Below are 16,095 nucleotides of genomic sequence, written 5' to 3'. Positions count from 1 at the left end.
GTGATTCAGATGAAGCCCCAAGGGACCCATTCACTATGAGGCAGCAGTTACCCGTGTTCAGCGTTGTCCTTTTCAGAAGTGCACAAAACTATGGCCGACGGCACTTCCCAGATCACTGGTCAGACGGCGTCCACAGTGCCTCCATCTTCCTCTTTTTAGGGAATCTTCTACCGGAGGTTCCGTGTGAATCGCGTATTTCAGGGGTTCACATGGAAACGCCGGTCTAAGTGCTCAGCGCAGTGCACAGGATAACTGTGCGACGAGCCTTACTGCAATGTTTGGGAGGCAAAATGAAAAAATCAACCGCATATGAAGAATTGGTTTTATTAACATTTTACGCCGTTCCTCTTGCAGTATAAATGATTGGGCAACTTTATTCTTCAGATCGGTGCGATTACAGTGATACCAGATTTATAGCGGGTTTTATGTTTGGCGGCTGTCACACACTAAAAGACTCTTTTTATTTCAAAAAAATAGTTTTTGCGTCACCACATTTTGAGAGCTATAATTTTTCCATACTTTGGCCCACAGAGTCATGTGAGGTCTTATTTTTTGCTGGACGAGTTGGTTTCTATTGGTCTCATTTTTGGACACATCATGTTGTGTTTTTTTTTTTATCTTTCTCCTCTGATTTTTGGGAGTCAAAATGAACAAAAGCCAGCAATTCAGGAATTTATTTTATTTATGCCGTTCCGTTTGTAATAAAAGCGATGAGGCAGCTTTATTCCTCGGGTCAGTAAGATTACAGCGATACCACATTTATATTGTTTTTGTGTAACTATATTTTTGATTCGCTTTGTTCTATGAGAAAATATATATATATAATAAATTTTTTTCTTTTATTTTGCCGCTGACGGAGCTTTATGGCGGCTTGTTCTTTGCTGGACTAGATGTTATTTTCAGCTGTACCATTTTTATTTACATTAATTTTTATCACGGTTTATTCCACTTTTTGTTATGCGGCATGGTGAAAAAGCATTGTTTTTTTTGCCTTGTTTATTTTTTGGGCTGTGTTCATTAAAAAGGTTAACTAGTGGGAAAGTTTTATAGGTCGGGTGGTTCTGAATGCGGTGATGTGAAATGTGTGTTTTTTCCATAAAGATATCCAGAGGACTAGTTACTTGCACCCCGTAGACCGTTACATGGCCCTCGCCAGAATGAGGAATAGTCGTACAGGCAGGGCAGTGGCGGCCTAAGGCCGCGGTCACACTTGCGAGTGTGATGCGAGAAACTCTCCTCAATACTCGGGACCGGAGTGTGCAGCTGCATAGAAGTGCATGCAGCCGGACACTCCGGTCCGAGAGTGCCAGGTATTGATGCGAGTTTCTTGTATCACACTCGTAATTGTTACCCTGGCCTAGGCCACAGTGCAATGTCTAAGGGTCCCATTTCACATAGCGACGCACAAGCGATCCCGACAACTATATGACCTGTAGGGATCGCTGGTGCGTCGCTAAATGATCGCTAGTAAGGTGTCAAACAGGCAGATCTCTTCAACGCCGCAGCAACGACCCGGCGACCCATATAGCGATGCATGCTGGCCAGCGGGACGCCGACGATGGAAAAATGGCCCAGGACATTCGAGCACGATCAGCGATATCCAGCAGGGGATTGCCGCTATGTATCACGTAGCAAGATCGCTGTTATCACAAAATCGGTGACGCATTAGCGGTCTCGCTATGTGAGACGGGGCCTTAAGAGGTCAAGGGACGGTTGGCTGATATATGTCCTGTGGTGCGACAGCTCCTGCACATAATCTTATGATATGTACCCTTTGAACCGGGCTCTGATTCATCCTGTGACCTTAAGCAACTCTTGCTGCTGTTGATACTGCTGCATCAGGATTTTGTTTCCTGTTGGGTCTGCTTGTGCTGCTGTATCTCCTGCTGCACTAATTGCTTTACATGCTCCTCCATGCTTTCAGACTGTCTTAGCAATGCTGTAGTTGCCTTTACCCTGGACATGACATTTTTACACTGCAATCTCTTGTCCTCTCTGGGACTTCGTGCCCACATTCTTCACAAATTTTAGGGATTCACTCGCTCTGGTAGGTGGTGTTAGGCCTTAGGTAGCGTTCACACAGGCCATTCAGTTTTTTTCCATACACATGCAGCTTTTATTGCTTTCTATACTGTATGTTGCACAGCACCAAAAGAAACTCCTAAACATAAATCCAGACCTTGTCCAGGTGCTAACGAAACAGAACCGACCATGACTACTTGTACACGACTGAGCTAGCCCCAGCTCAGTCACACAAAAAACGCTATCATCCGTAGCAACCACTAATGCAGCCTGTGAAGACTCTTAGAGAGGGATTCTAGCTTGTCTCTCTTGAGCTCCAAGACAAATCCAGTCTGGTCAGCTTCCCAGATGACCACCTAGCCTGGTTATATGCAGGCCAGCCAGGTGGTCTAGTCAGAACCTGCAGAGCTAGGATTTAACCCTAGCTTACCTGGCATTGCTCCATTGTACAGATCTGTGCTGAATCTTGATCTATAATTGTTCACCCCCTAAACCGTGGTGCATTGGTGTACAGTCTAGGGTGTAATACTTAATGGGCATTTGTCACATCATCATCACCTGTGGCATATGGATCCTGATCTAATCTTTGGTTGTTTTCAGGCACGGAGGAGAGGATTACATATTTTCTTTGCTCACCGGCTACTGTGACCCTCCAGCTGGTGTCGAACTGAGGGAAGGACTGTACTTCAACCCTTATTTCCTGGGCCAGGCCATCGCTATGGCGCCTCCCATCTACAACGAGGTTCTGGAGTACGATGATGGTAGGTGTGATAACTTGTGGAGTGTGGGAACTCCACGCTTGGATTTACACTGTAACAGGGACAACCAGCGTGGATTGATGAAAGATAAATCGTGTTTCGCCAACGCGTTGGGTGTCTGAGGAGGTGAGTGCAAATCTGGATGTTGGCCGTGTGGCTGATGCGACATATCTGGACTTGGATACTGAGCCACACCACAGCCTTGTACTAAAGCTTCAGAGGCCAGAGTCGGGGACACTATATGCCCATGGGTAAAGAAAATGGTTATAGGATAAAGGGAGCGGTGGTGACTGCGAGGATCTGTGCCGGGAGAGGTGGTACACTATTCTGCTGGTGCAGTGGCTGTGTACATACATTACATTACTGATCCTGAGTTACCTCCTGTATTATACCCCAGAGCTGCACTCACTATTCTGCTGGTGCAGTCACTGTATACATACATTACATTACTGATCCTGCGTTACATCCTGTATTACACTCCAGAGCTGCACTCACTATTCTGCTGGTGCAGTCACTGTGTACATACATTACATTACTGATCCTGAGTTACCTCCTGTATTATACTCCAGAGCTGCACTCACTATTCTGCTGGTGCAGTCACTGTGTACATACATTACATTACTGATCCTGAGTTACCTCCTGTATTATACTCCAGAGCTGCACTCACTATTCTGCTGGTGCAGTCACTGTATACATACATTACATTACTGATCCTGAGTTACCTCCTGTATTATACTCCAGAGCTGCACTCACTATTCTGCTGGTGCAGTCACTGTGTACATACATTACATTACTGATCCTGAGTTACCTCCTGTATTATACCCCAGAGCTGCACTCACTATTCTGCTGGTGCAGTCACTGTGTACATACATTACATTACTGATCCTGAGTTACCTCCTGTATTATACCCCAGAGCTGCACTCACTATTCTGCTGGTGCAGTCACTGTGTACATACATTACATTACTGATCCTGAGTAACATCCTGTATTATACCCCAGAGCTGCACTCACTATTCTGCTGGTGCAGTCACTGTGTACATACATTACATTACTGATCCTGAGTTACATCCTGTATTATACCCAGAGCTGCACTCACTATTCTGCTGGTGCAGTCACTGTGTACATACATTACATTACTGATCCTGAGTTACATCCTGTATTATACCCCAGAGCTGCTCTCACTATTCTGCTGGTGCAGTCACTGTGTACATATATTACATTACTGATCCTGAGTTACATCTTGTATTATACCCGAGAGCTGCACTCACTATTCTGCTGGTGCAGTCACTGTGTACATACATTACATTACTGATCCTGAGTTACCTCCTGTATTTTACCCCAGAGGTCCACTCACTATTCTGCTGGTGCAGTCACTGTGTACATACATTACATTACTGATCCTGAGTTACATCCTGTATTATACCCCAGAGCTGCACTCACTATTCTGCTGGTGCAGTCACTGTGTACATACATTACATTACTGATCCTGAGTTACATCCTGTATTATACCCCAGAGCTGCACTCACTATTCTGCTGGTGCAGTCACTGTGAACATACATTACATTACTGATCCTGAGTTACCTCCTGTATTATACCCCAGAGCTGCACTCACTATTCTGCTGGTGCAGTCACTGTGTACATATATTACTGATCCTGAGTTACCTCCTGTATTATACCCCAGAGCTGCACTCACTATTCTGCTGGTGCAGTCACTGTGTACATACATTACTGATCCTTAGTTACCTCCTGTATTATACCCCAGAGCTGCACTCACTATTCTGCTGGTGCAGTCACTGTGTACATACATTACATTACTGATCCTGCGTTACATCCTGTATTACACTCCAGAGCTGCACTCACTATTCTGCTGGTGCAGTCACTGTGTACATACATTACATTACTGATCCTGAGTTACCTCCTGTATTATACTCCAGAGCTGCACTCACTATTCTGCTGGTGCAGTCACTGTGTACATACATTACATTACTGATCCTGAGTTACATCCTGTATTATACCCCAGAGCTGCACTCACTATTCTGCTGGTGAAGTCACTGTGTACATACATTACTGATCCTGAGTTACCTCCTGTATTATACCCCAGAGCTGCACTCACTATTCTGCTGGTGCAGTCACTGTGTACATACATTACATTACTGATCCTGAGTTACCTCCTGTATTTTACCCCAGAGGTCCACTCACTATTCTGCTGGTGCAGTCACTGTGTACATACATTACATTACTGATCCTGAGTTACATCCTGTATTATACCCCAGAGCTGCACTCACTATTCTGCTGGTGCAGTCACTGTGAACATACATTACATTACTGATCCTGAGTTACCTCCTGTATTATACCCCAGAGCTGCACTCACTATTCTGCTGGTGCAGTCACTGTGTACATATATTACTGATCCTGAGTTACCTCCTGTATTATACCCCAGAGCTGCACTCACTATTCTGCTGGTGCAGTCACTGTGTACGTACATTACATTACTGATCCTGCGTTACATCCTGTATTACACTCCAGAGCTGCACTCACTATTCTGCTGGTGCAGTCACTGTGTACATACATTACATTACTGATCCTGAGTTACCTCCTGTATTATACTCCAGAGCTGCACTCACTATTCTGCTGGTGCAGTCACTGTGTACATACATTACATTACTGATCCTGAGTTACATCCTGTATTATACCCCAGAGCTGCACTCACTATTCTGCTGGTGCAGTCACTGTGTACATACATTACTGATCCTGAGTAACATCCTGTATTATACCCCAGAGCTGCACTCACTATTCTGCTGGTGCAGTCACTGTGTACATACATTACTGATCCTGAGTAACATCCTGTATTATACCCCAGAGCTGCACTCACTATTCTGCTGGTGCAGTCACTGTGTACATACATTACATTACTGATCCTGAGTTACCTCCTGTATTATCCTCCAGGGCTGCACTCACTATTCTGCTGGTGCAGTCACTGTGTACATACATTACATTACTGATCCTGAGTTACATCCTGTATTATACCCCAGAGCTGCACTCACTATTCTGCTGGTGCAGTCACTGTGTACATACATTACATTACTGATCCTGAGTTACATCCTGTATTATACTCCAGAGCTGCACTCACTATTCTGCTGGTGCAGTCACTGTGTACATATATTACATTACTGATCGTGAGTTACCTCCTGTATTTTACCCCAGAGCTGCACTCACTATTCTGCTGGTGCAGTCACTGTGTACATACATTACATTACTGATCCTGAGTTACATCCTGTATTATACCCCAGAGCTGCACTCACTATTCTGCTGGTGCAGTCACTGTGTACATACATTACATTACTGATCCTGAGTTACCTCCTGTATTTTACCCCAGAGCTGCACTCACTATTCTGCTGGTGCAGTCACTATGTACATACATTACTGATCCTGAGTTACATCCTGTATTATACCCCAGAGCTGCACTCACTATTCTGCTGGTGCAGTCACTGTGTACATACATTACATTACTGATCCTGAGTTACATCCTGTATTATACCCCAGAGCTGCACTTGCTATTTTGCTGGTGCAGTCACTGTGTACATACATTACATTACTGATCCTGAGTTACCTCCTGTATTTTACCCCAGAGCTGCACTCACTATTCTGCTGGTGCAGTCACTATGTACATACATTACTGATCCTGAGTTACATCCTGTATTATACCCCAGAGCTGCACTCACTATTCTGCTGGTGCAGTCACTGTGTACATACATTACATTACTGATCCTGAGTTACATCCTGTATTATACCCCAGAGCTGCACTTGCTATTTTGCTGGTGCAGTCACTGTGTACAAACATTACATTACTGATCCTGAGTTACATCCTGTATTATACCCCAGAGCTGCACTCGCTATTTTGCTGGTGCAGTCACTGTGTACAAACATTACATTACTGATCCTGAGTTACACCCTGTATTATACTCCAGGGCTGCACTCGCTATTCTGCTGGTGCAGTCACTGTGTACATACATTACTGATCCTGAGTTACATCCTGTATTATACCCCAGAGCTGCACTCACTATTCTGCTGGTGCAGTCACTGTGTACATACATTACTGATCCTGAGTAACATCCTGTATTATACCCCAGAGCTGCACTCACTATTCTGCTGGTGCAGTCACTGTGTACATACATTACATTACTGATCCTGAGTTACATCCTGTATTATACCCCAGAGCTGCACTCACTATTCTGCTGGTGCAGTCACTGTGTACATACATTACTGATCCTGAGTTACATCCTGTATTATACCCCAGAGCTGCACTCACTATTCTGCTGGTGCAGTCACTGTGTACATACATTACATTACTGATCCTGAGTTACATCCTGTATTATACCCCAGAGCTGCACTCACTATTCTGCTGGTGCAGTCTGTGTACATACATTACATTACTGATCCTGAGTTACCTCCTGTATTACACTTCAGAGCTGCACTCACTATTCTGCTGGTGCAGTCACTGTGCACATACATTACATCACTGATCCTGAGTTACGTCCTGTATTATACCCCAGAGCTGCACTCACTATTCTGCTGGTGCAGTCACTGTGTACATACATTACATTACTGATCCTGAGTTACATCCTGTATTATACCCCAGAGCTGCGCTCACTATTCTGCTGGTGCAGTCACTGTGCACATACATTACATTACTGATCCTGAGTTACCTCCTGTATTATACTCCAGAGCTGCACTCACTATTCTGCTGGTGCAGTCACTGTGTACATACATTACTGATCCTGAGTTACATCCTGTATTATACCCCAGAGCTGCGCTCACTATTCTGCTGGTGCAGTCACTGTGCACATACATTATTGATTTGGGGGCTTTATTGGTGACTTGTGATGTTCTTCTATCCAGGGACCCCGGCAACCATGTCTCAAGTGGCTAAAGATGTCTGCACGTTCCTGCGATGGGCCTCAGAGCCAGAACACGATGACCGCAAGCGCATGGGCCTTAAAGTGAGTTTTCTGTGTGGGGAGGATGTGGGATTTGTAACACACAGAGGCGATCCATCTCACCGTTCACCTGAGAGTCTTATTAATGAGGGTAACTTATCACTAAAGAACATTAGAAGACTAAATATGAGCGTACGGAGGATGTAATTGTTTTTTTTTTAAATCAGATAATTTTTATTAACAGGGTTCAAATTGACATTGCACACAGTTGTGTCCAAAAAAAAGGAACAAAAAAAGGCGCATAGACCTGTTTACAAACATTTTAAAACCAATCCCCCAGTTCCCTCCCTCCCTCCCTCCCTTAAATCCTCTATAAACGATAATGAGACATTAGCATCCATTGCTTACACGTTAAAACAGCATCCCTCCGGAATCAGTTTCTCTCCACCCATGGTTTCCAAAGTGATTCAAAAGATTTCACACTTTTCCTTTTCCTATAAATATCCTTTTCCATTTTAATCACTACATCAGACTGTCTATAAAATTCCCGCAGAGTCGGCGGCTCCCCACTCAACCAGTGTCTGGCAATCAATTTACGTGCAACATACAATAATCTAGCTATGGCCAGTTTATGATGATTTGGAACTCAAATCTCCTCTACATACCCCAAAATGCATACCACAGGATCCCATGTGATTGTACATCTATGCGATTTCCCAATTGCTTCTCCCACCTCCACCCAGTATGCATTCAGTCTCGTACACTGCCATAGCATGTGCAAAATCCCCGCTCCCTCAGACAGACACCTAGGACATTCAGAAGTCTGTCTCAACCCTGCCCTATAAAGCCTATCTGGAGTTCTATATACTCTGTGAAGTACATAATATTGTGAAAGTCTACCCGGCTCGCTTAGTGACAACTGAGGAATATACGCCATGACATCTTCCCATATATCCTCCTCTATCCTTCCCAACTCCTCCTCCCATTTCTCTTTTGCTTTAATGGGAAATCTATTAAGAAAGGTATGTAACAAATCCCTGTAAATATCTGAAACTGCCCCTTTCGTTCCCCCCGCCGCACAGACATAGTCCGCTAGAATATCCCTACTAATTTTCATATCCATCATTTTACTCTGCGCCAGATAGGCATGTCTCAGCTGTCCATATTGAAACCTACTGGTCTCCCGCGACCCATACCTCCCCTGCAGAGTCTCAAAGGACAACAGCCCCCGTGCATCCTGAATCTGATCCACATATAGTATACCTAGTGATATCCAATTTTTGAATTCCCCCATTTTAATAAATTCAGGTAGTATTTCATTGTTTCAAATTGGGGAGAGATTTGTTAATGCTCCCACTTCTCTTGTCCTTTTAATTGCCTCCCAAACTCTGTGGACTAGCATCAAAGTAGGATAGGTCGCACCAAACTTCCCAAAACTCCCTGCCAACAGACCTTGAACTAATGGGTCCCTTCCCACCAACCAACCCATAATCCTTTGGACCGAACCCAATCCATTCTCTTCTCTCCATCCTCTCAACTGTTGACCCTGTGCTGCCAAAAAATAAATCCAAGGATTCGGAACAGCCAGTCCCCCCCCATCTTTAGGCCTCTGCAGGAGTTCCAGCCTAATTCTTGGCTGTTTTTTCCCCCAAACAAGGTCACAAAATATAGAATTGATGGTATGAAACCACTTTCGGGGCAACCAAACGGGGGAGTTATGCAATATATATATATATATATATATATATATATATATATATATATATATATATATATATATATATATATATATAACAATTGGGGCATAAGAATCATTTTAGCTAAGTTTATCCTACCCACCACAGAGAGGCACAGCCTGCACCACACCCCTACTTTCTTCCTAAATTTGTCCAACAATGGGAACAGATTTAAATCGACATAACTCGAAAGAGGAAGAGACACCTGAACTCCCAGATATTTGAACCGCTGAACCACCGGCAACCTGCTACCCTCCAGTGCCATCGGAATATCCCCGCCCCCCTCATCTACCAGCAAGATATTTGACTTTGCCCAATTAATCTCCAGACCCGATACATCCCCAAATGCCCTAAGAATGTTCATCACCCCCTCCAATGCCTCCAGAATTTTCTAAGAATAATAGCATGTCATCTGCGTATAAGGCTATTTTCTCCTCTATCATGCCATATCGGAACCCCCTAACCAAAGTCGAATTCCTGATGGTCTGTGCCGGGGCTCCACTGCCAACGCGAAAAGCAGCGGCAACAGCGGACACCCCTGCCTAGTCCCCCTATATAAACCAAAACTCCCAGAGACCCCCCCCCATTAACTCTCACCCTAGCAGTCGGAGAATACAGTAGCCTCACCCATGAGACAAAAGTTGGTCCGAAACCAAAAGATCTCAACACCTCCCAAAGATAGCACCATTCAACACTATCAAACGCTTTACGCGCATCCAAGGAGACTACAATTCTACTCCCTTCATTATCCGACGGCACCTGCAAGTTCAATAATCTACGTAGATTTATCACTGTAGACTTATTTGGCATAAAGCCAGACTGATCAGGATGGACCAGACCCTGGACCACACTTGCCAGCCGGCCGGCCAATACTTTAGCTAAAATCTTAACGTCCGCCGACAATAACGAAACTGGCCTATACGACTCCTCCAATTCCGGGTCCCTTCCTTCCTTTAAAATCACTACTATTATCGCCTCTCTCATGGACGCCGGCAGCTCTGCCCCCCCCCTTAACGCCTCCTCAAAAACTTTTTTTAATTTGGCCACTGAAATGTCCATTAAATTCTTATATATCTCAACCGGGAGTCCATCAGCCCCAGGAGCCATTGACATAATAGCAGATCTAATCTCCTCCTCCGTTATAGGTTCATCCAACCTCCCCCTATCGTCGTCCCCAATCCTAGTCAGATTCGCCTCACCCAGGAAGCTTTCAATATTCCCCACTATATCTCCCAACCCAGATGAGTACAGCTGCTCATAAAAACTTTTAAACTCCCCCAAAATATCCTCTACTTCCGTCAATACAGTCCCTTCCCCCGTTCTTAATTTGTACACATACCCTGATTCTCTCTGTGCAGCAGCTACCACCGAAAGTAAGTGCCCCACTCTTTCCCCATCCTCAAAAAACTGTAATTTCTGAAAAGCCCTTCTTCTCTCCGCCTTTTTTATATATAACTTATTAACCGCTTCCTGAGCTTCTTTTAGACTACACTTAGTTGTTTCTGATGGGTCCAACACCATATCCCTTTCTGCTCTTTCCAAGTCCTCTATGATCTCCTTATCTTCCAACCTAGTCCTGGATTTACATCTAGAAATCTCCCTAAAAAGAAGACCCCTCAGAAAAGCTTTCATTGCGTCCCACACCACCCGCCCCTCCACACTTTCCTCATTAAACTGCCAGTACTCTGTGATTTCCTTCTTAATGATATCTATATCAATATGTTCAAGCCACAAGGGGTGAAATTTCCATCCCACCCCCCGCCCCTGCCTCCCACCTGTCCGTCTAATCAAGAGCTCTATAGGCCTATGGTCTGAAATCACCCTCGGCAGATACTCAATTCCACAGATCAAGCGCGTCATTAATACATTTCCCAGTGCCAGGTCAATCCTGGAGAGGGAGCCATAAGTTGCTGAATAGCAGGAGTAGCAAACTACGCTCTCATTCCTCACCCTCCAGAGGTCCACCATCCCCATCTCCGTCATATAATTCCCAAACTTCGACAGTTTTTTTAATACCTTTGCCTGAATCTTTCTTATGTCTATCCCACCCTTCATCCATCACATTATTGACATCCCCAATGATTAACATGGGTAGCCCCATACCCCGTTTATATAATTCAAATATTTCTTGTACCTTTTTCCCCGAATATGGGGGCGGGAAGTAGACAGCCGCAAGACATAGTGGCTGCCCATAAAGTTTACAGAATAACAGAACATATTGCCCATCTCTATCTATATGGCTCTCAATTTCTTCAAAGGGCGTAGACGCCCCAATCAACACCGATACCCCCCTAGCATACGAGGAATACGTAGAATAAGACCTCCCTATCCACCTTCTTTTTAACACATCTACTTTTTCTGCAAGCAAATGTGTCTCTTGGAGACAAATGACCTCCGGGCCCCGTCTTCTCACATACTCCATTATTGCCGTTCTCCGATTCCCCTCCGACAGTCCTCTTATATTCCAGCTAACGACTTTAATTGTGTCTCCCCCCATGAAACCTCACAAGTACCAATTCCTGACCCCTTAAAATAGGACACTGTTCCCAGCAAACTGTAAGTCTCACTTCCCCGTAACAGCCCCCAACCCACCCCTCCCTCCCCCCCCCCCCCCCAATATTTCTTAACATCGTAACCCATAACTAATCCGCTGTTGTCGTTCACCTCTCTTATCAGAGAATAGGTAGTCCAGCGTCTAGCTACCCCTTCCATAGTACCTGCGATCCGCTGTTACTAAAACAACTCCCCCACCCCTCCGCATATAAAACAACATTATGACAATAAGTCCTCCGGAAACCACAATAAACTATTAAACCAGAGTCCAAAGGCAGCAACACGGCAGCATCTTCTTCATTTCCAGCCTCGTCCCTTCACTTCCCTCTTTATTAGCCGAGAGCTTCTGCTGATTTAAGTCCAGCCACTTATTGGCTTCTTCTGGTGTTGGAAAAAAGTGAACCGTCCCTAGAGCTACAACTCTTATTTTCGCTGGGTAGAGAGTAGAATACATCAACTTCAAATCTCTCAATCTCCTTTTAACCCCTCCATAGCTCATCCTCTGTTTTTGTACCTCAGCCGAGTAGTCTGGGTAAATAGAGATCTTCTGGCCATTAATACACATGTTTTCAGCCGTACGAGCACACCTCAATATGGCATCTCTATCTCTATAGTTCAGGATCCTGGCAAGGACCGTACGAGGGGGGGATCCCATCGGAAGGGGTTTCATAGGAACTCGGTGAGCCCTTTCCACCACAAACATCTTAGACAGGTTATCAACGCCTATCTTGTCCTGGAGCCAGATTTCAATAAATTTTGTAGGGTCATTTCCTTCAGTCTTCTCAGGGATACCCACTAATCTTACATAATTCCTCCGTGAACGATTCTACAGATCATCAGTCTTATTAATCAGAGCAGCACATTTTTGCAGACACTGAGTGTGGGACTTTTGTATTTTAGAGATATGGTCTTCCAGTACACTCACTCTCTCCTCCACCTCTCCCACTCTCTTATCCATTTTGCCCATGTCTGCCTTTATTGTATTAACTTCTGTTATAGTCCCATCCACTCTGTGAGTTAGCGTTGTTATTGCAATCTTGCATGACCTGATCAACTCATAAATGTCCCGTAAAGTGGGTTCCCCTGTAATAAGCTCCTCCACATTCTCTTGCTCCACACCATCCTTTACCCCTCCATCTTCTTCCCCCTCTGGCCCCCCCTGTACCGTATCATCCTCAGAGCCTTCTCCTTGCTCATTCCTCTGCTCTCCAGCCTGTTCCTCCTTCTCTTCAGCCATCTCCTGCCATGCTCCCTCCACCCAGGCATACTTTTCCAGCTTGGCCGTCACTTCTAGCCTCTTTGCATATGAGGCATTTTCCGCGTCCGCTCTCTCCGCCGCCTCCACGCTGTCGGCGCCATCTTGGGTCCGGATCCCCGCTCCTGTCTTGGCGTCCTGCTGCCTTCTCCGGCCCATCTCTGCAGCTCCGCACCGCCTCACACGTCGGGGCCGACCTCCCAAGTCTTCCCTCAGTCGCCCAGAAAATCACCAGCCTCCAGAGGGGTCCTATCGTCAGGATAAATGCCGGGTCACAGCGGAGGAGCTCCAGAAGCCGACCGCTCACATCAGGTGCTAGGCCACGCCCCGAGGATGTAATTGTAACGATCCCCCAGCTGTGATCAGGACGGTCAGGATTTGTCTTTTGTCGTGGCAAGAGTGTAGCAAAAATACAGATCCAGAAATCAAGACTTCTCTCATCCGGCTGCCGAGGAGGACCGGAGAGTTCACTGCATCAGAGCGCTGCTCACCTCTGCACCCCAGACTGCCATAAATATTATTTTACTCGTATAGCGCCATTAATTCCACAGCGCCTCAGACACCCCGTCTGTCCCCATAGGGAATGACCATTGTGAGCCCCAATCAGTAGGTCAGTGGACTGTTTGAAGAAACTCACATAAACTCGCAGAAAACAGACTCCTTGCAGATGGTGGCATTTGAACTCGGGACCCCAGCGCTGCAAAGCAACAGTGCTAACCACTGAGCCTGATGTTGCCCAGTACATATTACAGTGCTAACCACTGTGCCACCGTGCTGCCCAATGCATACTTCAGTGCTAACCACTGAGCCACCGTGCTGACCAATGCACACTACATTGCTAACCATTGAGCCACCGTGCTGACCAATGCATACTACATTGCTAACCACTGAGCCACCGTGCTGCCTGATAAGTAGATGTGTGGGCACCAATCACATTAAAGGGGATCTGTTACCCTTTTTATCCCCTATTAGCTGCCGGCATAGACATCGGGGGCTTATCTACAGCATTCTGTAATGCATTCTGTAATGCTGTAGATAAGCCTCCGATGTAACCTGACAGAGAAGAAAAACACGTTATATTATACCCACCCGGGGGGGCGGTCCGGTCCGATGGGTGTTGCGGTCCGGTCCGATGGGTGTTGCGGTCCGGTCCGGCGCCTCCCTTCATGCGATGACGTCCTCTTCTCCCGTCCTGTAATGGCGCAGGCGCATTGCTCTGCCCTGTGAAGGGCAGAGCAGAATTCTGCAGTGCGCAGGCACCAGACCTCTCCCGACGCCTGCGCACTGCAGGACTCTGCCCTCTACAGGGCAGAGCAGTGCGCCGGAGCCACGACAGGAAGGGAGAAGAGGACGTCATCGCATGAAGAGGGGAGGCGCCGGACGGGATGGCGACACCCATCGGACCGGCCCGCCCCCCTCGGTGAGTATAATATAACGTGTTTTTCTTCTCTTTCAGGTTACATCAGGAGCTTATCTACAGCATTACAGAATGCATTACAGAATGCTGTAGATAAGCCCCCGATGTCTATGCCAGCAGCTGCAAAGCCAAAAAAGGGTGACAGATTCGCTTTAATGGGGCGCGTCGCTCTTATCCGCACTGAGGTTGTCGCCTCTCCGTGTGTATGGGAGTTTCCATGGCATGCTCATGCGGCTCCTGTACGATTCTATGGCGAGACGAGCGTACGTGCAGCCACCTCTTGCTGACAGCAGTGAACACCTGGGCCCCCGTTCATGAGATAGATTGGGACGCCCAACGGGTCCCTGAATAGGACTCTGAGGACGATTAGTTAAAACTTGACTACTGCACCACATGAAATCTGCTTTTCCAGACCCCAGTAACCTTCCATTCCACAAGATGAAGCTTCAGTGCTTTGCTCCAGTTGGTCTTCTCATTTTCTCATTTTCACCTCCAGATCGTCTTGATGTCGTCCATCATTATCTCTGTTCTCTACTACATGAAGAGACATCGGTGGACCGTTCTGAAGTCCAGGAAGTTGGTCTATAAACCACCAAAGTAAACAGGATGACTGTAGGTCTGGCGGACCCTCCTCCTCCTCCTCATCTTCGTTGGCGGCCTCGGCGGTGAGATCTGGATTACGCTTTCATCCCTTTCCTGTCTCCTGACAGTGGAAGCTGCACTTGGACAGAAAACTCCATTGTAATATTATTTCTTGGCTCCCGTCATCACAGATTTGTCCTTTTTTTTTAATATTTTTATTTTTTTTCCGCTTATCGTTCTGTTCATCAGTATCATCCATCTGAGAGGAAAAGGGACTGCGGGGAAAAATCGAAACACACACAGTTCTTGTTGTCTATTACCATCCCTTCCATGGGGAGGCTGATAAATTAAATAAAAAAAAAAAAAGTTTTAAATCTGATGGAGGGTGAATGATTATTTACATGAGGGCTGCAATCTGCTCTGGTTATTCGCTGAAATTCTGTGCGGATTGGGACAATCACACAGCGTATACTAAGCGTCGGCGGCACCCGGACTTTGCCGTTTTTATGGCACGGAACTGTAAACCTAAACCATGGGTAGCAGTGTTTAACTAGAAGCTGCAGCTTTCGTTTCTTTCTGGAAGTCAGATGATTGATCGGTTGATCACGGCGATCACTGTGATGCCGATCTATGGAGCGCTCCGGCCCAAAATTTACGATACACATTAGATATAAAGTGCTGTAATGGCAGCACTCTGGTCTGCTGATTATTTGGCATGGAGATAACTGTTCTGTGGCCAAATTGGTTCAGAGATGAGAACGCCCGAACTTAACTAATTTTGTGGTGCTTCAAACAAATCTGATGCTTAAATTTGCTGATTTGCTCTAATTTTCCA

General features: G+C 45.8%; 1 protein-coding gene across 1 annotated transcript in view; it reads left to right on the top strand.

Moving 5' to 3' along the window:
* CYC1 (cytochrome c1) overlaps positions 1 to 15,639 on the top strand; it is a 48,614-nt gene extending 32,975 nt beyond the window's left edge. Inside the window, exons 5-7 of the mRNA XM_073543225.1 lie at positions 2,623 to 2,783; positions 7,680 to 7,780; positions 15,175 to 15,639. Coding sequence (XP_073399326.1) covers positions 2,623 to 2,783; positions 7,680 to 7,780; positions 15,175 to 15,279 — 367 coding nt within the window. The 3' untranslated portion in view covers positions 15,280 to 15,639. The remainder of the gene's footprint in view (positions 1 to 2,622; positions 2,784 to 7,679; positions 7,781 to 15,174) is intronic.
* Positions 15,640 to 16,095: the final 456 nt, after the last annotated feature.

The sequence above is a fragment of the Dendrobates tinctorius genome, unplaced genomic scaffold (genome assembly GCF_039654945.1).
Source record: "Dendrobates tinctorius isolate UK_male_01 unplaced genomic scaffold, ASM3965494v1 ptg000130l, whole genome shotgun sequence".
Lineage (NCBI taxonomy): Eukaryota > Metazoa > Chordata > Amphibia > Anura > Dendrobatidae > Dendrobates > Dendrobates tinctorius.
This window is presented reverse-complemented; position numbering and strand designations above follow the sequence as displayed.